This window comes from Channa argus, chromosome 1, assembly GCF_033026475.1.
Source record: "Channa argus isolate prfri chromosome 1, Channa argus male v1.0, whole genome shotgun sequence".
In the NCBI taxonomy this organism is placed as follows: Eukaryota; Metazoa; Chordata; class Actinopteri; order Anabantiformes; family Channidae; genus Channa; species Channa argus.
The window spans coordinates 39,480,396-39,505,955 of record NC_090197.1 but is presented as its reverse complement, the minus strand read 5'-3'; the positions used below and the strand labels follow the sequence as shown (position 1 = coordinate 39,505,955).

The following is a 25,560-nucleotide window of genomic DNA, read 5'->3' as shown; positions in this document are numbered from 1 at the left end:
TCTATGTCTTAATTGTTTATTTGTCCCATTTTGACAAGAAACTGTTCTTGTGTGAGTGTGTGATTAACCCAGCTTTGACATCTGCCTGAAATGAAAGGAGAAAAAACAGAATTGCACTTTTGAACTACAGAGACAGCACATGTCAACGTGAGCAAAATGTAGGTTTAAATTCAGCAATCAACAAAGTGTGTGAATAGCATGAAATTCAGTTGTGACCTGTGTGCAGACTTTCATGCTATGGGCTGAAGTAACACTTTGTAGCTCAACTATGTGTCCATCTCATTATTATGAGCTCAGGATTCTCAGGTGAAACTGCGTGTAAGTGCTTCTTATGTTGAAATATCACATAATCCTTAATTTTTTTTCACTTTTTTGAAACCAAATAGCTACATCTTATTTAATGGCTAATTTTGAATAATTATTTAAAGCTTAATATCAGATCATTTATGTGGCCACATGAAGACAAAAAACATTCCGATTTAAGTATGCAGACAAAGTGACTAGAAACACTTTATTTTGTCTTTCATTTGTCTTTATTATTTTAAGACTTTGATGTTTTATACTGAAGCAAACTCAAAACTCTAATTGGGCGTTAATGCTTTATTTTAGCCCAATAATGCTATAGTATGAGTGCGAACCTTCTGTAAGATTTCAAAAAACCTTCACTTTACCCACAGCTATAAGATTTTGTGCACTGGAACAGTGACATTACCCACTTTGTAAAAGAACAGCTTTCTTTGGCTTCAGTAAATGGGATTAACTTGGTGCAGTCTTATATGTAATGGTAATATTTGTTTAAAATGAGGAAAGACAATTGCCCAACATGTTTATGTTTATGGCCTCAGTATAGACCTGACCTGTTCTTAAACCAGATACACTGAGAGACCTGTGACTCAGTGGGGTTGTAGTACAAAGGTTAGAGAGACTAAAATAAATTACAAATACTCCAGATGGATTAAAGGAGACTCTTATAAGGATCATGTGAGGCACATATGGGAAACAAAGAGAAAGAGCACATTGCACTCGTAATGTCTACATTATAATAACTCTATCAATCTGTTACAATTAGTCTATAATATCTTTTTTATCTTAGCATTATTTAAGTATTTATGATTAAATATTTTTGTTGTATGCTAAAATCTGGCTCTGTACTTTAATGTGGGTCAAGTTTAAAGTGTATTCTTGTTCAAACAATTTAAACTCCTGTGTTTCACTGTCCCATTGGGTCAGACCCAGCACACTGCAGTGCCAGGCAAGTGTAACAGTAAACGTCTGGTGTGACGAAATGTAAGGGGGAACACACGGGTTCATGTAGTATTTACCTATTGCAAAACAAACGTTTTACACTTGGAGGTATTTCCTCTAATGCAAGATTCTGCCCAAAGGCCACTGAGAGTCTTTTTCATTCAATGGGATCTAACACACAAACCGTAGAGTTTCTTTCTCCTATTTTGATAAATCGCGTGGGTTAAGCAGGTCCTTGGTATCTCTTTGATCAGTAGTCAGCATGTGAAGTACATGAAATTGGATAGGAGGGAGAGGCACTCAAACAAGCAGTGCGTAAATCTGATAAACTGCTGAATATCAAGTCCAAAATACTTAAAATAAATATGTGTGATGGTGCTGTTATGTCTAAATAAAAACATCTTTTTGCAAGTACTTTTAGAAATATAGCGGATGTTGGGTGAACATCTATTTGGAGCTCCATACACATCTGTTGAATACTCGGACCCCGGGGCAGGATATAGGGGACCACAAGGTGGCCTTGTGGTAAAACACAGTGTTGTCCACTTACAGATTAACAGTCACGTCAGGGCTCAAAGGAACAAGCTACATTTGAGGGGAAAATCCAAACATCACAGTGGATTATGACCATTTCGGAAGTGTTTTTTTCTGTGATAATAAATAGGGACGTCTCTCCGCAGCCTATCGGATTCCGCAATGCAATACGCATCCAAATGAAAAGAACGCCAGTCCTTTCACTAATCCTTGTCTATCCTTTTTATCTCGGGACTCATAGCAGTCTGATCACTATGGGACAGCGAAGCGGCGGGACAAAGCCATGCGGATAATATTCATGTAAATGAGAGAAGAAAAAAAACAAGTCTGTCTGTCTTTTGTGGACGCAGACGGGGCCGCATGTAGACAAGCTGCGTATGCGTAATAGGGGGCCAAAATGATCTTCGTCCTGCTCCTGGGGCTCTACGTGGCCACAGGTGAACTTTTCTCCCCAGTGAGCTCCTGCCCATCACAGTGCAGCTGTTTTTACCACAATCTGAGTGATGGATCAAAAGCCAGGTAAGGATGGATCGCTAAGGACAAATGGATTTATAGCAAAAACCCTCTAATGTGTTTGTGCGCACATACGCATCGTCTTAAACGGACGCGTCGCGTTCTCATCTGGGGACACATGTTTGCATAAAGGTGAACACGTGTAAAAAAGATAATTCATGGGATGCATGTCGGTGCAATTTTAATAAATGCAGAATTATCTGTTAAAGTCACACAAACCTTCCTATCTGTGTGTTTTATGTGTTTGTATAAATTGAGGAATTTATTTTCCAGAATCATTAGCTATAGGATTCTTTGAATTTACCACACATTTTGGAGTCCTATAAAATAGGATTAAAATAGGATTATTTCAGACTTTAATGACGCTGTTTGAACTGTTTTATGTTTCTTTCACGTTGTCACGCATGCCAAAAACGTTAATTCTTGATGCATGGTTTAAAGTAGTAAAGAAGTAAACACGAGTAATCGTCTCCTCTGCGTCTCCTCTTGTAGGAGTGTGATTTGCAACGACCCCGAGATATCTCTCGTGCCTGTTGGGTTTCCTGTTGACACGTCCAAGTTGCGGATTGAGAAGACGGCCATCAAGCGGATACCAAGCGAAGCGTTGAACTACCTCTCCAATCTGGAATTCCTTTGGATGTCTTTCAACACACTGTCCACCTTGAACCCGGACAGTTTCCGTGGGCTGTTCAATCTGGAAGAGCTTCGTCTAGACGGGAACGCCCTCACCGCCTTTCCCTGGGAATCTCTCATGGATATGCCCAGCCTCAGACTTCTCGATTTGCACAACAACCAGCTCACCTCGATGCCCGCGGAGGCCACCACTTACATTAAGAACCTCACCTACCTGGATCTGTCCAGCAACAATCTACTGACCCTTCCGGCAGACGTGCTGTCCACTTGGTTGGCGGCAAAACCTGCACAAGGGCCAGAGAGTTCGAAAATGATCCTCGGTAAGCCGCAGTGTGCATCCTGACATCCAACTTTCATTCATTTAAACTTTAGGGTTACCAAAGTGCGCTGTTGAACACTGTGTCTAAAATGAAAGAGTGTGTGAAATATCTTGAAAAGCAGCTGTACAAAATAGTTATCAGGCAACACTTAAAATGAGATGTTTGTAGGTATTACTGGTGAATCTCTATGGGATAAGGTGCTACCGAGACAAATAGTTTTGAAGTTGTTGTTTATTGTTCAAATTATTAGCGCTCAAACTGGTTAGATTAATTTATTTTTCTTTAAGCATTTTTACTGTATATACCTTGTATAATTTTTCATAAACTTACCCATTAGAAGCAGAGACAAATCTATAATAATATAGTTTATTTTAGACTTGCTCATCTTTGCTAAGTGCTGTGCTCAGTTTAGGTTGAGCTGTAGAGGCTGCTGCTTTTGACAAGGACATAAGTTTGAAATGACAGCAAAACCTGACCTTGATCAATAGACCATCATCACCGCCACCACCACCACCATCATCATCATCATCATCATCAGTACCGCTGTATCCTTGGTCATGTTGTAGTTTATGAATTAAATGTTAATCCTCTTACAGGATTAAGGTCCTAACATCCATACCAGCCATCTGCAGGATGGTCTACCACTTTGCACACAGCTGGATGCTTGTCTTTCTCCTGTATCTTCACTTATACCCTCACCTTCAGGTCTCCATGACAACCCCTGGGTGTGTGACTGTCGCCTCTATGACCTGGTGCAGTTCCAGAAGTCTCCAACTCTTTCAGTGGCGTTCATTGACACTAGGCTCCGTTGTTCAGCCCCGGAGAGCATATCAGGGGTTTTATTCAGTGATGCAGAGCTGCGGCGCTGTCAGCTGCCACGTATCCATACAGCTGTGGCTCGAGTCCGAAGCGCTGTTGGAAACAACGTGCTGCTTCGCTGCGGTACCATTGGAGTCCCCATCCCAGACTTGACCTGGCGCAGGGCAGATGGACGAGCCATCAATGGAACAGGTGAGTCAGCAGCTCTTGCAGTGTCACAGGGGCTTTTACTGTGCTGCGCCGCAGATAAGATGCTTTTGCATGCATTGCTGTTAATTAAACAAAGAGCCACCAGTGGGGAGAGTCTGGTTGTAAGTCTGACTGACAGCTGTATCCACAACTGTGACTTACGCAACTATGATGATGATCAGTGCAACATTGCGTAATCACCTGTTGGGCATCTCTTTGTTTGTTTATGAAAGAGGATATTTCTGATATGTCACATCATAGTTTAATTTTCCTTTTCGTGGGTTGTCCTTGTGTAATGACTTAATTCTCCCATGTCTGCTACCACAGTTCAGCAGGAAACGTCAAAGGATGGAATCACCTGGTCTGTCCTCAGCGTCCCAGCTGTGTCCTATCGTGATTCAGGGAAATACATCTGCAAGGCTACTAACTATGCAGGAAATGCTGAGGCTGTCATTTCTCTCATCGTCTCCAACTCTCCCAAACCAGAGGGGAACCAAACGAGCACTGACAAAAAATCCAAAGTCAAGAAACCCAACCAGATGGGTAAAGCTGCCTACCAGGAGAAACTGGTGGCCAGATATGTGGTTCCAACCTCCACATCTTCATCCCTGCCTGTCTTGGATCCTGGCCTTTCACGAGGCCCCGATCCTGGCATAGAAAGTTTCAGCCTGGCTGACAGAGCCACCCCAGGTCCTGCCACCTCCTCCAACCCAGATGTGCTGCTTGATCTGGAAAAGACAAACCTAAGTAACTTGGCGGCCAACACCTCATCGCTACAGCAGGACCCCGACAGGGTGGTCCGATCAGTAAAGGTGGTGGGGGACACAGACAATACAATTTCTCTGAACTGGAGAGCCCCTAAAGCCAAGAACACAACGGCATTCAGTGTGCTGTATGCTGTGTTCGGAGAGAGAGACATGAGGAAGATCAATGTTGGGGCAGGACAGACTCGTGTGACTATTGAAGGTCTGGTGCCCAGGACAAAGTATATAGCCTGTGTTTGTGTAAGGGGCTTAATACCCAAGAAGGAGCAGTGCGTCATATTTTCCACTGATGAAGCAGCCAGTGCAACTGGCACCCAGAAGCTGATTAATGTGATCGTGATCACAGTGGCCTGTGTCATTGCGGTTCCACTCACTGTCATTGTGTGTTGTGGGGCGCTGAAGAGACGCATCAAGAAGTACTGGGGAAAGAAGTCCAAGGACATACAAGATTCATACGTGACGTTTGAAACACTGTCACCAGGCACTAAGGCCAAAGGGCTTGAGGGCGAGTACTTGAACAGACTGAACCCAGAAGAGTCCAACAGGCTGCTGTCCGCCCGCTCCAGCCTGGACTCTGAGGCCACAGCTAAGATCGAGGGACAGCCTAACGAGTACTTTTGCTGACGTCATGCTCCAGCTCCGGCTCCTGCTCCACGTCATCTTCCTCGCACTCACCCCTATCCACATCCAAGTCCCAAGCCCGATACCCATTCGCATCCCCATCAGCACCCCCATCCACAACTCCATCCACGTCCATATCAACATCACCAGCCATACTCTCGTCCCCAGCATCATCTCGACGTCAGTCCACCTTCCACTCGCTCCCGTACGCCCACGCCATGGGATTCCCCCCCGCCAGTCCCTCCTCGTTGGATCACACCACCAACTCCGCCACCACAGAGAGCCAACTTCTATCAAAGGACTTTTGCACGCTGCACAATTATGGAAATAGCAGTTTAGAAAATGTGAAACATTTTAATTAATACATTTTCAAAACGTTTTTTTAAAATGTTTCCTACAAACATGCATTAATAGTACGATGACATTCAAACCCACTCATGCTGTTACAGTATGTCTAAAAGAATGTTTTCATCACTAAGCCTGTAACAAAAACACACCAAAACCTGTAAGAGAAACAGTCATTGAAATTTGTATTTCATGTCATTAACACCACGCAGCAAAGAAACCTGTGCTACCTGGTCTGATTTAAAGGGAACTCGAAAGTAGATACTCCTTTGTTTATATCATATATGTATGTGTATGATTTGTAAATACTTTACTGAATGATGTACAATTACACATACAGTTATGTCTGTGCCTCTGCATATATCTGTCACATGTTCTCACAGAAGATATACACATAGGCATGGTTTAATACTGGTGAATGGAGAAAGAGCTGGAGCTGGAGACAACTACAGAAAGGACTCAACTATGACACAATGTAAATAGGGTGGAAATGATGCAAAATGAAATGTTAAACAATTTTAATTCCCACCAATGAGACACATACTGAAATATCTTTATGTACCTGTTGTGTGCCACGTAGAGGCATCATTACCCTGTTAAATGTGGATCTCGTCATTCCAATGATATTATTTGAATATTGTTAAATAAACTTTTATATATAGACAACGAGTAAGTGATAATTCGTGTTGTTATATATATATATTTCCCTTCACCACATTGTTTTTTTTAGCGAACAAGGATTTTAAAACAAGGTGCCAAGATTTATCCTCTTTAATTTCTTTTTGCAAAAGGGTTGACGACAAATGACGCGTTTAGGACCCGACAACTCTGAAAAAGACTCATAGTACGTTGTCCCTATTTATAAAGGATTTGTAATTTTTCATTATTTTTAAAAAGTCAAAATTACAAAAAAACCAAAAAACCAAAACGGACCTATCAGCCCTACTAACCCTGTCATGTGTTAATTAAATGTCTCTCGTTCAGTGCGTCCTACGTCAGGGATTAAGCTTAATAAGCTTCTCTCTGGTGCCGCACTCCACATGTCCTGAGCATTAATGTAGTCCTCAACCCAATGAATTTGCGCAGACTATGGACATCGTTTGTTACCTGCTGGTTATAGTTTTCTTTTACGATCAAGTACGTGAAACGTATTCTCAATGTTTACGCGGGTGCAGCTGTATAGAGGAGCGCCATGGAAGGTAAGACGTGATCGTGGCCCAGGCAGAAGTGTTCCTCTGTGTCGGTGGGTGACGGTGCTTACGCCAGTCACGTAGTTTGCTTAGGCATAGCTTACATTTTCTTTTTTAAGTGGAGTTGATGTACCTTTGGGGTTAACCTGACGCCAGAAGCTCTAGTTAGTGGTCCTGCCACTTCAGGTGATAAACTGTGCCCATGACGCATTAGCCTACGTGGTAAACAGAAGCTTATTCATGCTGTTTCCTGTAGGTCGCTCTTATGCATGGAGGAGAGCGCATTTGGTGACCTACCGGAGAACCTTCCAGATGACATGACCAAAATACGGATAGAAAAGTCTCATTTTACTGAAATACCCAGAGGGGCTTTCTCAAAAACGCCCACTTTGGAAAATCTGTGGTTGAACTTCAATGACATCACAGTAATAAACTCAAAGGGTCTGGAGGGTTTGGGGAACTTAACTGAGCTCCGTCTGCAGGGGAACAAGCTGCGTTCAGTACCATGGACAGCGTTCGAGGACACGCCGGCCCTCAAGATCCTGGACCTGAAGCACAACCAGCTGGACGTCCTGCCGGAGCATGCGTTAAGATTTTTGCCAGGTCTGACGTACTTAGACTTATCCTTCAATCGGCTTACGGTCATATCGAAGGAGGTCTTTCAAAACTGGCCTCTGTACCAAAAACTACAGAGAATAGAGGAGCGAGTCGCGACCGCTTTCGGCCCAAACGTCGTCCTGGCACTTCACGACAACGCCTGGGTCTGCGACTGCCGCCTGAAGGGCTTCGTGGAGTTCATCCGGTCTCTAAGTCCCCCGATTATACTGATGAACTCCTACTTGACCTGCTCAGGGCCGGACTTTAGAGCGGGCAAGTTCTTCCATGAAGTAGAGCTCCAGGCCTGCATGAAACCCGTGGTGAGCACCCCGTCCTCCAACATCAGCCTGCCTCAGGGCGCTAACATCACACTGCGCTGCCTCGCCAAGGCCAGGCCAGACCCCACGGTGTGGTGGACATATGGTCTGAAGATAATCAGAGGCTTTCATGGTATGAGTGTGATACACACAGCTCAAGTGATATCTTGTTGTAAATTAGATACTTAAGCACACAGTTTAATCGCAGACCCCAATAACCCCTCCTTAAGATGAGGAGGACTAAATGTGGATATTGGCCGACCGCGTTATAATCACCGCTGATTCTCTCAAGCTGCTTTACACTTGCAGTGTTGATCAAGAGTATAGGAGATTATAATGCAGGCATTCTGTATACTCTACCAAAGCTCTAAGTCATAAGACTCAACTTTTAGAGCAGGGTGCTTGTAAACTAACAGCAGCCAGAGTACTGCTACCAGTACTTCTGCCACTGTCAACATTACCAGCTTCAGGAGAAACCAGAGGCACTAACACAAGCAAAGGTACCTACTGTATGTAAGGCTGCACACAGCTGGAAGCAGTCATCACTACTACAAACCGGACACAGTAATTAGGCACCGCTTTTAAAGCTGTAGCTGTTGGCTTTCTATTGATTTGATTAAACCTTTTATTTTTGGTCGTACGTTGCCAATGAATAATATTCTTGCTTGGTGAATGAATATTTAAATTCATAAATCATTAATAAAATCTATTAAGTGTGGATAGAAGCTTGTCCTATTAGAAAGTCTTATTAGAAAGATTTATATAATTAGTACATCAGTAAACATTGACTTGTTACAAGCATAATTTGTAGCATATTTATATGTAAGGACCACAAACCATAGTTCATAACTGATGGCAAACAGTGACATGTCCTCCATTGTTGTGCTTATTAGAGCCTAATCATTTGTTGAATAAATTATTGGCCACTATTTTAAGAGTCATTTTCAACCCGTTACTTTGTGTTTTGTAGATTAAACGTTCAGATGATTCCACAAATCATTTTTCTGTGCTCATTTTTATTGTCTATGATTGCATGTCTTCTGAAATACCATTGCATATCCTTCTTTGTCCTCCAAGAGTCTCAGGAAAGAGTGGACGAAGACACTATTAAATCCTTCCTATCAATCCCGTCCCTGCATGCCGCTGACCGTGGTGTCTACACGTGCACTGCCATCAACTTCATTGGAAACTCCTCTGTCCCCATCCTCCTGGATGTTCTCTCTCCTGATGGTTTCCAGTCCTCACTCCACACTGGCCTCTCAGATGCACCCGCTGGCGATGAAAATGTCTACATTGACATCCGCATCACCAAACAGACAGTACGGGGAATCTCCATTGAGTGGTATGCCGCCTTGGATCACCCCGCTGAAACCTGGTTCACCATCCACTTTGGCCGTGCAGACGCTGATAAAAAAGAAATGATCTACATCGGCCCTGGGATTCAAACTTACTCTGTGTCAGATTTGATGCCTGCTACCAAATATGAAATCTGTGTAACCCTTAAGAACCAGGCACCACATATGGGCCAGTGCATTTTGTTTGTAACAGGCAGTGACATCACTGAGATGGAACAAAGGGAGAAACTGATTCATATAGTGGTGATAGTTTTAGCCATGGTGCTGGCAGTGCCCATAGGTATGTACGCCTGCACCACTGACACTAGGTTTGCCTGCCTGGAGGGTATCATTCAATCCTGGAAGAACCGACGGAGAGACAGCAGCCAATTAGGGATGACGCGAGAGAGGCAAGGCACTTTTGACAGCCTGCAGGCCGCCAGCGATGAGGGCCTGGTTAATAAAGATTCCACTGAAGACAGGAAGGTGAGAAGAAGATCAGATGACAGACTGTATAAGGGCAAACATGACACAGGCAGACTCACAGCCGAACTGTATTAAATTACTGTTTTTAACAAACAATGGAAAATATGAAAATGACCTTGTAATAGATATCTCACCATGTGTTGGGCCTTTTGTAAAATTGAATAGAATCAATGGATGTGCTGTTTGTTGCTGTCTTTTGCATAACTACAGTGTTTGGAAGATTGACAACAGTGTCTGCCTTGGTTTTAATTTTATCTCTTCCTCTGTTCTAGGCCGTGGAGTTTGTTGCAAAGATGTGAATGATGACCATTATGTCAAGCGTGTAATTCAAGGATTTGCACCAATGTAGAGAGTGTGCGGCAGTTTGTTTGTGTCTGAAATACAACATGTGTGTCTTGTCATCAAAACCTTTTCAATTCACATTGTAAATGTCTGCTTTAAAAGAAGCCATTGTGATTGATTTAAATGGTTTGTTTTTTTCTCAGGTCATTAGATCTTTTAGTGGTAGGTGTACACTTATTGATTCTTTGGTAGTACTTTCATTTCGTTTTCTGCATTTTACACTGTATATATTTATTATTCATTCATTGATCAGACTGATTTTATTTATTTATCTTATTTTGGCGCAGGCTACCATTGACAATTAAGATGGCATTTATATGCTGTAACATAAAACTGGATCTGGAAAAAGAAAATCTTTAAAACCATATGATGATTATATGAAAAAATAAGCTAACTGTGCTCTAACAGCAGTAGAAGGTAGTAGAAACAGTGAATATGCTGAATGAATAATTATTTTTGTGTATGTGTGGATTCTGTGTTTGGTGACAGCATTATCATTTATATGTCAAAAAACTAACAAAACCATAGCTTCTTAACTTCTTGTGTTTTTTGTTTTGTTTTGTTTGTTTTTACATACGATAGCTTGAGTTTACAAGGTAACTAATGCTAAAAGTGTATTTAAAATAAATGGATTTGGTAATTAAGCTGTGTGTTGTATATTAATCATTTATTAGTTGGTGTTGGAGCTGATTAGTAAGTTGCAAAGGTTCAAGTATAGGTTCACAAATTCCCAAGTTTGTCATAAATCAACAGTTTGTTGTCCAGATGAACACTGAAACAGCTTTTGCTTGCATCATCAAAGGATGCAGTCCTGCCTTTTGCAGTGTCATGTGACTAAATCAATATTACCAGTTCTCACAATCAATTGGCTGATGTATTTGAATTGTAAAGTTTCATTAACACGTTTAAACCTCCGCGTGCGTCACCGCGCATTTACGTCACAGTTTTCATCTCCCACAACACAGCACACAGTGGCCATGCGTCACACATGATCTGAGCTGACCAAACTAGACAGATGGCACATCGGATATGCCTCAACCAATGGCATTGTTCATTTGACATAATATCCAAACACTGGCAGTGACCCCCTTGTGCCTTCACTTTATGATCAGATCACATGAGCTCTGTCCTCCATCTCCCTGTGTCGTCTCCTGTAAGGAGATCAGTTCAGCTCTGCCAGGGCTAACATCTCATTTGTGAGTGGGAGATTAATGCTCCTTTTTGTTGTATCCGTGTTCGCTGTGTATGAGAATATACAAACTCTATAAAGAGTCAAATTTTTCTTATTACAGGAACTAATGTTGCATAAAGTAGTGTATTTATAAACTAAGATACAGTGTTTAAGCTGTAAAATCAGGAGTTAATGTTTTATTCATTATGCTTCTTTTAGAGTTTTTTTATCTTCCAGAAACTCCTCAGATTTGAACATTTACTGGTGTTTGTGTGCCCTGTGCATAGCTTTCTTTCATTCTAAACCATCAATGCTCTTTGCAACTTTCAACTCTGTAATCCTCTATCAAATAGCCCAGTAATCCTGGCTGCCTCTTACTTGGCATAATGCTGATCATTTGGGCTGCTCCTCATATCTCCTCATTTTACTTCAGAGAATTAACAGCTTGCAACATTTACAAATGCGTGTGTTAATGTGTGCAGCACTTTTGACCTAACAAATAGGTTTGGTTCCTTGAGAATATCTGAAGCTGTACTGACCTGAAAAGGCATCACACATTTGCAAGAATGCTTGTATAATCTGTCTAATCTGGCTCAGTTTAGGAGGCGCTTAATATTTTGTCAAAAAAAAAAAAAAGAGTCCATTCTGCGTCATAACCATGTGAAAGTTCAGTGCCAGTCACACACATCTTGTCAGTCCAAAATAGATAAGGGCAGATGGACTTTTGGTTTTTAGCCAACAACGCAATATTGTACAAAAATGAACAAGTTGGTCCTCGGATTAGAGAGAGTAATCTGCAAATTTCATGTTTTATGTAACTTTGAAATAGTGTGCATGTTTGGCTGATGTCTACACAAATACCCAGTGAGTGGTTCAGTGTAACTTCATAATTGGTAGTGCTCACATTTAAACTTGAGCTGAGGACAGCAAAAGGGCTTGTGTCCGGATAATATTTTACATATTTGCAAAACATCTGGTGAGGTTTTACTAAAAACAGCAACGGCAATGTAACAGCGTAAGGCTTTCTTATTACATATCATTCCAAGCACTATAATATGAATATTCCTATAGTTATATACAACAATTTCTCAGTGTTTGGATAAGCTGCTTTGTTCACATTGCTCTAATTGTTATTATTACCACCATTATCAGTTTTGAATATTTAGTTCAAATCTTTTACACACCTTCTTTGTGTTTTTCCTGAGTTCTGTTGTCCATGCAGCTTCACCTCTGTCTCCAGAAGAGGGCCGTCGAATAGATTTGCAGGCTCATTAAGGAGGCGCTGGTCTTGGCTGCGACACAGCAACTTTAAGGCTGAGATCTAATGATCTGAGTGTACTGCACTTTTCTTAATCCTAGATGGCTGTTTCTGGTTGTGACAAAATCTGCAATGTAGCCCGAATGTGAGGACAATCAACTGAGCAAGTTGGAAGCTTAAAAAAGTTTGAAATATTTTCATTCCGCTGTCCACCATCCGACTGCTTCTGCACTGCAATGAATAAAAATTGGCTATTACATTTACCTAAATACTGCTGCTTGACAACAAGTTTAAAATGCATGTGTTATCCTTTAATACCTGAAGTCCACTATTTTGCCATAACACTGCCATTTTGCTGCCATACGTTACTTTAAGATCTGTCATTTTAAGGTTAACAGTACACACATATGCAGTAGATACAATAGTTTAACATGTGTTGAGTTTATAAAATATCATACTAAGAATAAAACTAACTTAAAGTATGTGCTTTAACTCAACCATCTACAAAATTAAAATACTGCTTGTTAATCAAACAACTATGTATTTTAATTATAAATAATTTAACACTTTGACTTTTATGGAGTATTTATAGCAGCGGCAAGCGTAGTAGTAGTTGTAATTAAAATACTTTTACGTGAAAAATATTATCTAAATACTGCTTCCGGCCCTGATTAAGTTACAAATAATATTGTTTTAGTGTTAGTAAAATCCACAGATATATTGTGGTATATTTTGACCAAAGGACATTTTCTGACCAACTGGAATTGATATACAGTGCCACCACTTACATTGTACAGCAGTAAACACAGGAGACACAGTGCTTTAAATTAGAAAGTACGCATACCGTGACTGCTGGTAAACAGGGCTCTAAACGATCCATTACACCTGCGCAGAAGGATTAAAAGTCTTCCTAACATGATCACTTTGGTTCCCTTTCCTCAGGCTGATCTCTTTAGTCAGTTCAAGTGTCATGAAATCTCTCTTAAGGAGCTTGGTGTGGATCCCAAACAAACAGTCTTGCTTGTTGCAATCTTAAGGACTTCATTTCTGGGTTGAAAAACTTTAAGCCACTAGTGCCAAAAAAGTGGAATTTATCTGATACAAAATGAAACAGAAAGTTGAACCAGATACAAATGATGATGGATGAAAATGGAAAACATTATCAATATTGAATTAAAAACAACAAAAATGTTAACTGTTTCAGGGTGTTTAAACTTTCTGAAACACACATGCATGCACGCACACAAACACACACACAAACACACACATGCACACACAAAGCACTGTTAATGAGTTCATCATGACAAAACCTCAGCTCAAGGTTAAATCAGTTCTGGAGCTTTTGATAAAATCACATAATGTTCATAAGCTTCAAATTTCCATTTTAAAATTTCAATTTGTCTGTTTGCTTACATAGATGAGAAGAAACTCAACAAAACATTAGCATAGATACATTTCCATAACAATTGCCCAGACTCTGGGATAGCTCCTGAATGGACACTGTGGTGAGATTGTTTTGTCAAGCACTACTGATGTGTCAGCAGCTTCTTCTGCTCCAGTCTCATCTTGAGCTCTGACACCAGCGCTTTGTTTATTGTGTCCTGTCTGGAGATCGCTGGCTTCTTTTTGGGTTTGGGTGCAACTGTTGCTGATATTGTTGGCACAGTCCACTGCCTCTCCCCCGGTATGTATGGAGGTGCTGGAGGAGGCAGAGATGGGGCGCAGGGGGGTGGGGGCCAGTGTCTCACAACATTGTTGACATTGTTGTTGTAGTTCACATTTTCCACGATGACGTCTGGCTCCTGCACTTCTTCTTCAACTTTGAATTTCTCCCCGGAAGTTTCCTGTGCCTTGAAGGGGTGTTTGACGCTCCAGCCCATTTGTTTCCGTTGCCTTCTCCTTACACGGCGGTTAGGCAGGATCCGGTTGGACTTTTTGTTGCGCATGAAGGTTGCAGTGGAGATGATGACTGTGACTATGACCATGAGACTAATGACACCAGCAAGCATGCCTAGAATTTGCAACGGCTTGTTTCTACTCTGCATTAAAAATGATCCCAAAGGCCCCCCCTTGAGTTGGGTCTGTAAAAGAGCACAGGGAGAATTCACATCTATAGTACTGAACACACAAAGACCTGTAACCTGTACATATTATCTCATATATATATATATATATATATATATATATATATATATATATATATATATATATATATATATATATATATATATATATATATATATATATATATATATATATATATATGTATATGTATACGTATGTGTGTGTGTGTGTGTGTGTATATATATATATATACACACACACACACACACACACACATATATATATATATATATATATATATATATATATATATATATATATATATATATATAGTCCAAAATCCAAAACTGGACATAAAAAACACTGCATATCTCCTGTAATAATAATGTCTATATAGATAATACTTTCCCATTGCTTAGTATACGAATTGTAAGTTAAATATAATTTTTATTTTTTATAATTTTGTTGGGCTGTTTTTATGTTTTGTCAAGACAAGATCAGAGACGTTATACCTGAGACGTGTACCTGAAAATGAAAATATGAATTAATGTAAAAAAGAAAAAACAGAACTAAAGCATTTTGGTCAAAATGTTAAGAGGATAGTTCATGTTGTGCTCCTGTACTCTTTTACAGACACAGCCTTGTTCTACTACAAAATCCTCTGGAACAAATTGCTGAAAACGCTTGGTGCTGTGCTGATGATCTCAAGGCAAACGTCATTCACGGCACAGGCCTCCTTATAATCTTTCTGATCTTTCTCTGAGATTGTACACGGGACTTTTTCACAGAGTTCCAGTATATAACAGTTGAAATGAAGATTGTCAGTGAAATGGCGAAGGTGACAACAGTCAAACAAATCCCAAACACAGTGCCTTGACGCTTCCTTAGGCCCAAGAAATATGAGAAAAATCTGGACTTGATCTGAAAACATGACAATTGCATTTCTGTGAGATTCAGATTGGTAATTATTACATTTTTTTATAATGCTACCTACGGAAATCACAGTTAAAGTATTTTGGGCTGTGATCAAATTGGTAATTCTAGACAAAAACTAAAATGGTCAGGTGTTTCAACACTTATCTATTTTACATCCAACTAAAATGCAGCCCTATAACTGCAATAACATCACTGAGAGAAAAAGATAAAAGTGAACTACATGGCATTGGTTTGTTAGACACTTAGATACTGAGAGTAGTTACTGTAGACTATTTGTTTATTGCTTTTGCTAAAGTAATTGCTTTTATTATTTTGCCTCTATCTACGACTAGAATAAAACATAAACAGCACAAAATATGATAAAAGTGACAGCATAAAAGTGATTTTTTGCAAGTTTACACACTTTTTATTCTTTTGAATAAAAAGTGTATATGGTCTTTGTATATGGTCTTTGTGTATGGTGTACATGGTCTTTTATTCTTTTGAATAAAAAGTGCGTATCATTTAAAATCATATAAAATGCCACTTATCTACTTGCTGCAACTTACAGCTTCAGTGATGTCTATCTTGACGACGGCAGTGGTGCTGAAGGATGGCTGGCCTCGGTCTCGTGCCTGCACCACCAGTGACCAGGTGAAGTCTCTTTGCTTGGTGATATTTTGAATGATGGCCATTGACTTAATGTAGGACTTGAGCATGATTTCTCCCGTGTCAGCATTAATGTCAAAGATGTTGTTGTCTGGTTCAGCTTTCATGATAGCATACTCGATGACATTGTTGGGCACCTCTGCATCATCATCTACAGCCTGTGTGCACATAATTGCAATAATTTAAAAACATAATGGTTTTTATATTATTATTTTAAGTAAATGGGATTCTAACAAATCACAAGAAAGGGCATACCTCTATTTTTACCGGCGCTCCAATCACCATGGTCTTCTCGAGGAAGTTGTCATTGAAAGCAGGTGGGTGGTCATTCAGGTCCAGCACCGTCACAAATACCTCAGCCAGGCTGTACCTCCCTTCTGCATCCTCTGCCTTCACATAAAAGTTGTACTTGGACCTCACTTCTGCATCTAGGCTGGCCCACGGCTGGGTGTAGATGATCCCCGATGTAGGCTGAATCAGGAATCTGTAAACAGTGATGTGATTTAGAAAATGTCATGAACATTTAATTTATTCGCTGTGCATGCAGTAAAAAGCTATTTGATACTGAATGAGATTATTGTGTATAAACCTTTATTTTGTCTTAGACTCACTGAGATTATATGGGGGGTGACATATTGTCTGTATTGTTTTGAGGACATTTTATGATTAGACATATAAAAATGTCAATTTTTGATGTACTGAGGAGTCTTCATAGAGAGGCTGCTAACACCTTGTGGATAGATGTAGCATACTATACTGGTTGAAAAAGGAATTGTGTTGCAGCACCTAACTGAGCTCTGTTTCGCCACACTCTAGTCTAAGCTAGGCTAATCACTGTTTCTTTAACAGTATTCAAAGATGATATCTCCTACACAGTCTGTCTAGTTTCACTTTTACTGCCCCATTTCAAGACACATCAATAAAAAGATTGAATTGTTAACATCCAGATCATGAGACTGTTTCCCCTCTGACTTAGTTCCTCCAGGGTGACTTTGTGCCAGTGGAATTTAGTCAGTATAAGAGCAGTCTATTTACTCCTCCAATCCCATTAGAGGATTAAAAAAGACACAGGACAAGCAGGCAAAGACCAGGAACACAAGGTTCTCTCTCTAAGATACAAAATGCAGTATATTTCCAGATGCACAATTTCAAAATGCTTTTAACCAAACAAATAATAAGTAAAAAAAATAAAAGTATTTTATTTGCAAGTCTGCCAATGCTTATTTTTGGAAATCTGTCTCCCGGATGCTGTTTTAAAATCTTTTGTTTCTCCAAGGCATCCACACTTGTTTAACAACAACAGAAATGACTATCACAGTGCTTAAGTGTGTTAGACACTACATTTTTACATACACCTTGTTAATTAGAACACCGTGTGAAGGAAAAGGCAAACTGCAGGTATGATGTGTGGTATAACTTGGAAAGAGCAGTGACCTGCTGAACCTTTTTTTTCTCAGAGCGTTGACTTCTACTGGAATTCTAATAAAAACCGACTTGAGAGAAAATGTCAGGAAATCCTCTGAGAGACTACAGTGCTTAGGTGCAATATATGGAATCAAACTTTAATACGAAAAAAACAACTCTGCTGTTACAGTATATTTCTGTACAACTTTCAGGTAGATGCTCTTTTTGCCACAGATGGCCTTCATATAATACCCAAGTGATCTGCAGGCAACATGCCACATTTAATTTAACTATTAACTAATAATCTAAGGCACTAAGTGTGCCTTAGATTATTTTAATTAAGGATGTACTGTAGATAGTTTTTCCACTGCTGACAAACATTCAGGGTATTAACTGCTAACATCGTTGTATAAGCCTTTCACATGCTGGAGCACTGGCATCTGATAAACTGACATCATCACTATACAAGACACCTTAAAAACATATTTTAGTTGGAATATGTATAATTGAGATAAAACAAATGTCTTTTTATTACAGAAATAATACTCCTATTTTACTCCCAGATTGCTATGGTATTACTGAGCTGTAGTGTTGCCACTTTACTCTCACTAGGCAGTGCATGTATATATAAAATATATGCGTGAGAAATATAACAAAACTTAAAAAAATTAAAATATTTTCTTTAATTTAAAAACAAAAATGTAAGACACATTCTCATACTTACAACTCAGCCCCTGATCCATAGATAGAGTACATAACTTCACCCCAAGGTCCGGAGTCTGGATCTGTTGCCTGTAAAACAACACAAAAACAACAAATAGAAAGGACACATTATACAGAGAAATGAATGAGTTTAGTTGGATAAATCAGATCAGTTCCAAAGCCCCACATCAGTTGGTGCAACATTCTCTTTATGGGTTTAAATATGATTGTATGTGTGGTTCAGTGAGTTAAGTGGGCACATGCTATAACACTCTGACATTAATGTGAGATCATGTCAGACCACCTTCTTTTTTTTCTTCTTTCTTTGACAAAGTACTTTTTGTTTGTATGTCTTTACTAATCTCTGTGAGTAGCAATACAAACCGTCTGGCACAATGGTTTCAGTAAACTGAATGAATCTGTGCTCAACTGGAACATGATGTTACAGAGGGCAGCTATAAAAAGACTGGTTTTTGATGTCATAGGAACATCATCAAAGGCATCGGCTAATCTGTCTGTCTGTCGCTGCAGGAATGGCTGTTGGCTGTCTCCATGTGTCCAAGGTCACTTGTTGGCCAGTTCTTTTATCTGATTGAAATTGCCCCGGATCAAGGCAAAGAGCCTCTGTGGTGTTCACGCAAGGGCAGGATTTATTAGTTAGCCCCCTGTTGCTTTGAGCCTCTGCAGGGGTGGAATGAACTGATAAAGGTGTTGACTGAGAACAATCTATTTCTCTATTTGCCACTCTCTCTATGCCTGTATACATACACTTAAATTGTCCTTCATCTTCATGTTACCTCTGAATATATTTTTGTGCTGCAGCTGCATGTGCTACTAAGCATTAGAAAAATCTGGGAATTTGGTGTTACACAACAAAATGAAAGTGATAGCCATCTGGCAGCTTACCTCGCCTAGCTTTTATGTACATGTTTTCACATATTATCCCAACCCCCAGCATCCAAAAAGTCTACATTTAGGGAATTAATGGGCCTTTTGGGCACTTTGTTAAAATCAGCATTCCTCTTTAGCTCAGAATGACGTACACTGATGATCGCTTGTATTTTTAGACAGGATGAAAACTTGCTCACCGTGACTGACACCACATTAGAGCCACCGGGTGAATTTTCTGGAATTCTGGCAATGTAGTAATCTGAAGAGAATTTGGGTGCGTTGTCATTGGTGTCCAGAAGATGAATGACAATGTCTGCTGTGGCACTGAATCTCTCTGGTGTATCAATCTCCACTGCAAGTAGCTAAAGTAGAAAAAGCATATATGAATATATAACATATATGCATAACATATATGAATGGAAAAGAGCAGTGGGCTATACAGCAGATACAGTTATTTGGGGCTTACTGTGGTGCCCACTTAGTGTAATAGGTAAACCTTGTATGTGAGGAAATGGTGTTTCTCATAGTCCATGGCAGCAGAGTCTTCTACTAAGATTGTTACTTGGGCCTCGTTGAGTATAGTCTGAGGGACGACTCGCAGCATTCTTCCTGGTCCAATCAGTCTCAAATTAAATTTAGCATTTGCACCCTGCATGAACACACATCATTAAAAAGTCTCATTAGTCAAGACATCTGAGTTATGATATGTATAAAGGAACATATTTATAGTAACATGCATTTGTTACTAGGCTAGTGAAAATATGCAGAAATACAATATAATCCATGTAGTATATATGTAGCTCTCGTTCAATCAATGTAAAAGCTTTTTTTCTTTTCATTATTACAGTGATGTCAGAGACATCGGGGGGGTTCCAGTAGCAGATAATATCAATGAACAGAAAATGCTCAACCTGGTGCTGTTTACTTGATTCATTTTGTGATTATTAGCCATTTGGACCATGGAAAACTGACAACTTGCATGGTTACAGAGCACCTTCTTTTGTAATTTGCATTTATGCCATTTAAAAAGGATTGTCTGATAATGGAAGGCTTAAACCCATTTCATAAATAGCAAGGCAGACACCACCCTGTGCGTGATGATGTAATATGATTCTTGTGTCTCACTAGATAACAATGTAATTTGTAATTACATAATAGCATGTGCTGTCCCCCACTGTTTACTGTCTGCTACAGCATGGCTGAAAATAGCAATTTACAGTAACTTTGATACATTTTAAAACTACAAACACTGGTATATTAGAAATTATGAAATACAATAAGTCTCTCCCACCTGATCTGAGTCATTGACTGTTATTTTTAGACCCCGGAGCATCTCCCCCTCTGGTGGATGTTCATACATGGTCAATTCAAACATGTTTTGTGGTCCATTCTCCCCATAGAATGTAGGTGGGTTATTATTAAGGTCCACCACACGGATCACCACCGTGGTTAGCCCGTAGTCCATGAGTCTGCCTTCAGGATTGACTTCTGAGGCCTGGACAGAAAAAGTTAGTGACATAAGCCTGAGTGACATTTTATCTTCTAGTTTCAATAAAATAATTATGCTTTGTGAATTCTAGGTTAAATGCATTAACATCATGAGAATGTAATAAGAAATGTCCCCGTTCTGACTAATACTTTTAACTTCTAAGCATTTTTTCTCTTTCCATTGGTTTTCAGTAAAAATCACTTTGGTCATACCTAAGTGAACTTACCCTGACTTTAATGCTAAAGATCTCTCTCTTCAGATAGATGGGGTAAGTCAGCAGGGTAATATGACCGCTTGTCTTATTAATTCTAAAAACACCATCATCACCTGCACAGACAAGAAAACACAAACACTTTATTTTCTTGGACACATTTTAGTTAGTTCATTTTAGTCTTTATGCTTGAAATGCTTACCATCATCAAAAGAATAATGAATTGGATTTGGATTCGCCACATCACCATCTTTAGCGACAACAGTGAATATTTCAGATCCCTATAAGAAAAAAAATAGAGCTTTGCTGTTAAATCACGAGTGAAACAAGATACTTTCCTTAGGAACTCAAAGTTAAACAAGATGACCTAAACGTAATCTATTCCTGCTTCAGATCTTTAATGAATATTTAAAGGTGAATGAAAATGTCATGGTTCCAATTAATCTCTTTTAGATGAAAGAATCTGTAATCTCGTTACTGTGATGAGCCACTGCAGTGACATTTTCGGACTGAGGTGATGATACAGCTTTCACATTCTGTGAGACAAACTAAGAAGACGTCATGTAAAATGTCATCAATTAAAACTGTATAATTACATTCACTACACTTCTGTTTTTGTATTTTCTTCTTGGTTCTCTCTGCCTTCTGATTAGGTTTACACACACACACACGCACACACACACGCATACACACACACACGCACACACAGATTTTACTGAAAATGTATTTCCTGATGTACCAGTGTTTGCTTGTTGATATTTATGAAGGCTTAGTCTTTAGAGACCTTATTTTATAGTGCTTCCTGTTTTTTTTTTTTTTCTAACTATTTTGGCTATCATGACACCCTTTAACTTACCTTTTAAATCCTCTGCCTCCATTTGAGCCCACTTACCAGAATGTAAAAATACTGGGTTACCACATTGTTGTTAATTTAATATTGCAGGGTAAATCATTTGTAGTACAGGCAAAATGTCGGTTAAAATATCACTAAAAGACATATTTATACTCACTGGCACTGACACTTCATAAACGTAGCCAAAATATGGCGTCCCAATAAAAGATGGTGGAGTGTCTTGTGCATCGATCACATTGATCGTCAGCGTAGCAGAGGATGATAAAAACTGCTCCTTACCATTAAAATTACCACCACCATCCTGTAAAGAAGAAAACGAACTCTGAGTCCATGTAGCAGTACTGTACGTTATCTATATATTTGGTTATTTTATAATGGTTAACTAACTCATGTTAGAATATTGCTACAATTTGAAGTGACAAAAATGAAAACTGATTTTAAAAGCCAAATATTATTTATGTTTTTTGATGAGAATACTATACAATATCAAAGTATTTACAATGTCATTGCGTTTGTTTTGATAAAGCAATACAGGTGCCCTTTGAAAGCTTTTGGCCAACAAGCGTGTTTTTTTTTAATACTGTTTACTGTTTAAAGAATTCAAATTAAAATCTGTATTATTTCTATCCATTAATACTAAAGTAGCTAACTGTAGTCCTTTTTACTTTTGTGTTGTTATTACTATCATAGTGTGTACTGTATCTGGACATGCATCAGAAAACCACAAATATTGCTATATGAGTGGCCAGAACTTAAATCTCTTATTTGAAAATTTAACTATACAATATCATGAAGGAAACATTCAGTGAGTTTTTATACATTACCTTTGCTATAACCGTGACAAAGTGTGTCTTTGTTTTCTCATAGTCCAACATTTCTCCAGGTTTGATACGAACAACACCACTATGTCTGTCAATAACAAACAAAGTGGACTGATGATTCTGTAGACAAACAGAACATTTACATTAACGGAGCTACTAATATTAAAAGCACATACAGAGACACAAATAAAGACCTGTGTGCGTGTTGCTAAAGCATTTATGTAAGACATCATAAAACATGGTCAAAATGCTGCATAACAAACACTCAGCAGCCTCTTGAATTAGGCTCAGTATCCCATATAAGATCTGTCCCTTTATCCAGCTGGATGTAAAAGACAGATATGCTTAGGGACAGTGAAAGCAGGTAAAAGCTGCTGTGTCCAGATGTGCACCCTCACTCTTAACTGTCACTCCAGGCCAGCTGTTCTTTGGTTTTAGTAGTCCAAAGTACAAACTGAAATTCCCTACCAACCCCAGCCAAAGCAGACTTCTAAGCCTCCAACACCCGACTCAAATGTAATTGTAATTTAATCTCCGCCATCATAACTGCACCAGTATATTACTCTACAAACACACACAACATTGGAAAATCTAAGCAGTATACTATTATATACACACACATTAGAACTGGTCAGTTTCTTGTTTATGAATTCATATACTTTATTATTTCAAGAATGGATGTAATGTGAGCAGGCAACTTTATTATTCTCTTAAATGATACCTGCAGGTAGTAGATGACTGAGCCCCCAGATCCCGTGTCTCTGTCCACTGCTTCAACTTTGTAGATACTGCTGCCCGACTCAGTTGTCTGAAGAATGTAGGAAGGAAAATAAATCAGGTCACAACTTTCATGTTTTACAGACATATTGTATAAATGTACTTAATGTGGAGAGAATTATATTTTATTCAAAATTGGCACACACACAAGTTTGGCTTCACTTACTTCCACTACATCAATAATTTCAGGCATGTTTTGGAATTCAGGCTTTTCATCATTTGCGTCCATTACAAATACTGTAACTCTTTCTACAACCTGTAAAGTTGAAGCAAAGCACCACATGACATACATTTCATTTGATTCATTACGGTATACAGGGTGCCAATAAATTACATTATCTCATGATAAACTAGATGCTGATACTGTACCTTGCTTTGCCCATCTGTAATGCTGACATACACATCAAAAGAATCTTGTTTCTAAACAAAGATTAGAAACAAACACAAGATTTTTGTTAGATTTGGTTTTGGTTAATTAATATGGGAAAATGTCATGTTGTTTTAAAGAATTATATCTTAAAGTATACACATTGATACTTGTCTGACCTAGTACGGTGAAATTTACCTCCCTGTCCAGCTTTTCCACCAGTGTAATGTTTCCAGATTCTGGGTCAACTTTGAAGTATTCTTTGGACCCTGGATCAAAGGAAAGCCCATACTTCACCTCCTGACCCTCTGGATCGGTGCCATTAAGACAATAGATTTGTGTACCTAAAGGAAGACATTTTATTTTAGTTGAATCTGGGTAAATAAGCTTAAGCAGCCAAAACAAGTTCTGTATTTTTGTATGAAAAGGAAGTATAATTCTAATCAATTTCACTGTAAAGTAGCACTGCTTTGTAAAAACTGCTGTGGAACAAACTCAGAGACATAGGCTGCTTTAATAATAACTAGTAAGTTCTGATGTATGGTGTAGAAGGATAGCTGAACCACATTCAAAGTCAGCTGAATGCCCCCCACATCAACAGGTGGCACCAGCAGCTGAACATGTTATTGTGAGTACTTATATGCCACACAACATCTGTTCATCTATCAAAGACTATTTAATGTCCTGGACTCAGACAATTTGTCAGACAAAGCCATTTTGTTGATTGGTTTGTCCACCAGTGTATCAGCTGTTTGCCTTAATGTCCTGTATGTCGGGATTTGATCTCACCGATAGGCGTGTCCTCTGACAAGCTGAAGAGTGCCAGGTTCCCATTCTGGCTGTATGGCCCGTTGTCATAGAAATAGGGAGCATAGTCTGCTTTTGCTGTGGACGAACACATCAAACTGAAATTAATTGTTTGAAAGTTCCATGTAATTCACTTTAAAAGAACAAATAACACAATCTCCCTCCTATCAATTAAAAGTTGTATCCACATTTCATATAACACATACTTAACCTGATTTGCTGTAACCGGTACCTTTTATGTCTTACTCGCCCTATACTGCGTACGTTTACTGACTCAGTAAATCTTTAAAACTTATTAAATTACGAAGCATTCAGCATGGTTTTGTAGTTGTCACTGATGGCCACATTAGTTGCTGTTCATCAAAGTTACATAGTATATTAAATACTTTCGACACTTAAACCAAGCTGTCTATTGTGTGCTTGACTGGGATTACAGGTGACTTATGTTAACCTACCAAGTAACCTTTTCCATACATAGACCTGAAATCTGTGGTGGAAGATGTTTATAATAGCAAGGTCATCTGAATTTGTTTTTTGTACACTAAGTTCATATTATATATCAAAATCCAAAATGAGCTGAATGCCAGTAAGTACATGCTCAAAAGCGCAACATGAATGAATTGAAAATGAATACAAACTAAGTCACATTTCATCAAATGGTAAATGTATCTGAACTGCATCTATTGCCTGATCACCTCAACATGAGGCTACTGTAAGCAAACAATTAAGAAGTGAAACTCACCCACACAGGCATGTACAAAAACAAAAAGCAATGACAAATGGCAAATCTTCACATTCTTCATCCTAAAGAATGAAGTCATGAAATTAAACCACAAAGACCGCTCCGTTCGGGAGTCCTGCACATGAGTTGCAGATCTCCAGGCGTTTATGGGGCGACTGGAAAAGGCTAAA

At 39.2% G+C, this 25,560-nt stretch overlaps 3 protein-coding genes across 3 annotated transcripts; 2 read left to right on the top strand and 1 right to left on the bottom strand.

The window, feature by feature from the left end:
• The first annotated feature begins 1,835 nt into the window (after nt 1-1,835).
• Nucleotides 1,836-6,595, top strand: lrit1a (leucine-rich repeat, immunoglobulin-like and transmembrane domains 1a). The gene is made up of 4 exons (XM_067519657.1): nt 1,836-2,298; nt 2,785-3,245; nt 3,951-4,256; nt 4,581-6,595. Exons 1-4 carry the CDS (start codon nt 2,177-2,179, stop codon nt 5,639-5,641), a joined length of 1,950 nt encoding a protein of 649 aa, XP_067375758.1. The 5' UTR covers nt 1,836-2,176; the 3' UTR covers nt 5,642-6,595.
• A 464-nt stretch (nt 6,596-7,059) lies between these two features.
• lrit2 (leucine-rich repeat, immunoglobulin-like and transmembrane domains 2) lies at nt 7,060-10,771 on the top strand. Its single transcript, XM_067482508.1, has 3 exons — nt 7,060-7,182; nt 7,430-8,220; nt 9,165-10,771. The coding sequence occupies exons 1-3, from the start codon at nt 7,073-7,075 to the stop codon at nt 9,980-9,982; spliced, it is 1,719 nt and encodes a 572-aa protein (XP_067338609.1). The 5' UTR covers nt 7,060-7,072; the 3' UTR covers nt 9,983-10,771.
• A 2,992-nt stretch (nt 10,772-13,763) lies between these two features.
• cdhr1a (cadherin-related family member 1a) lies at nt 13,764-25,469 on the bottom strand. Its single transcript, XM_067482495.1, has 17 exons — nt 25,391-25,469; nt 24,631-24,726; nt 24,040-24,185; nt 23,844-23,894; nt 23,641-23,730; nt 23,419-23,505; nt 22,701-22,817; nt 22,034-22,177; nt 21,226-21,304; nt 21,039-21,139; nt 20,615-20,818; nt 19,820-19,972; nt 19,521-19,685; nt 18,455-18,522; nt 16,582-16,810; nt 16,227-16,484; nt 13,764-14,759 (listed from the first exon to the last, which is right to left on the bottom strand). The coding sequence occupies exons 1-17, from the start codon at nt 25,467-25,469 to the stop codon at nt 14,205-14,207; spliced, it is 2,622 nt and encodes an 873-aa protein (XP_067338596.1). The 3' UTR covers nt 13,764-14,204.
• Between the last annotated feature and the right edge of the window lie 91 nt (nt 25,470-25,560).

Bases quoted from the DNA above. Each gene is read 5' to 3' on its own strand.
- cdhr1a (XM_067482495.1), bottom strand. From the start codon at position 25,469: ATGACTTCATTCTTTAGGATGAAGAATGTGAAGATTTGCCATTTGTCA. The intron at 24,727-25,390 runs GTGAGTTTCACT...GTTCGTCCACAG, and splicing joins TTTTGTACATGCCTGTGTGG to CAAAAGCAGACTATGCTCCC. The intron at 16,485-16,581 runs GTATGCCCTTTC...ATGTGCACACAG, and splicing joins GAGCGCCGGTAAAAATAGAG to GCTGTAGATGATGATGCAGA.
- lrit1a (XM_067519657.1), top strand. From the start codon at position 2,177: ATGATCTTCGTCCTGCTCCTGGGGCTCTACGTGGCCACAGGTGAACTT. The intron at 2,299-2,784 runs GTAAGGATGGAT...CTCCTCTTGTAG, and splicing joins AGTGATGGATCAAAAGCCAG to GAGTGTGATTTGCAACGACC. The intron at 4,257-4,580 runs GTGAGTCAGCAG...CTGCTACCACAG, and splicing joins ACGAGCCATCAATGGAACAG to TTCAGCAGGAAACGTCAAAG.
- lrit2 (XM_067482508.1), top strand. From the start codon at position 7,073: ATGGACATCGTTTGTTACCTGCTGGTTATAGTTTTCTTTTACGATCAA. The intron at 7,183-7,429 runs GTAAGACGTGAT...TGTTTCCTGTAG, and splicing joins ATAGAGGAGCGCCATGGAAG to GTCGCTCTTATGCATGGAGG. The intron at 8,221-9,164 runs GTATGAGTGTGA...TTGTCCTCCAAG, and splicing joins GATAATCAGAGGCTTTCATG to AGTCTCAGGAAAGAGTGGAC.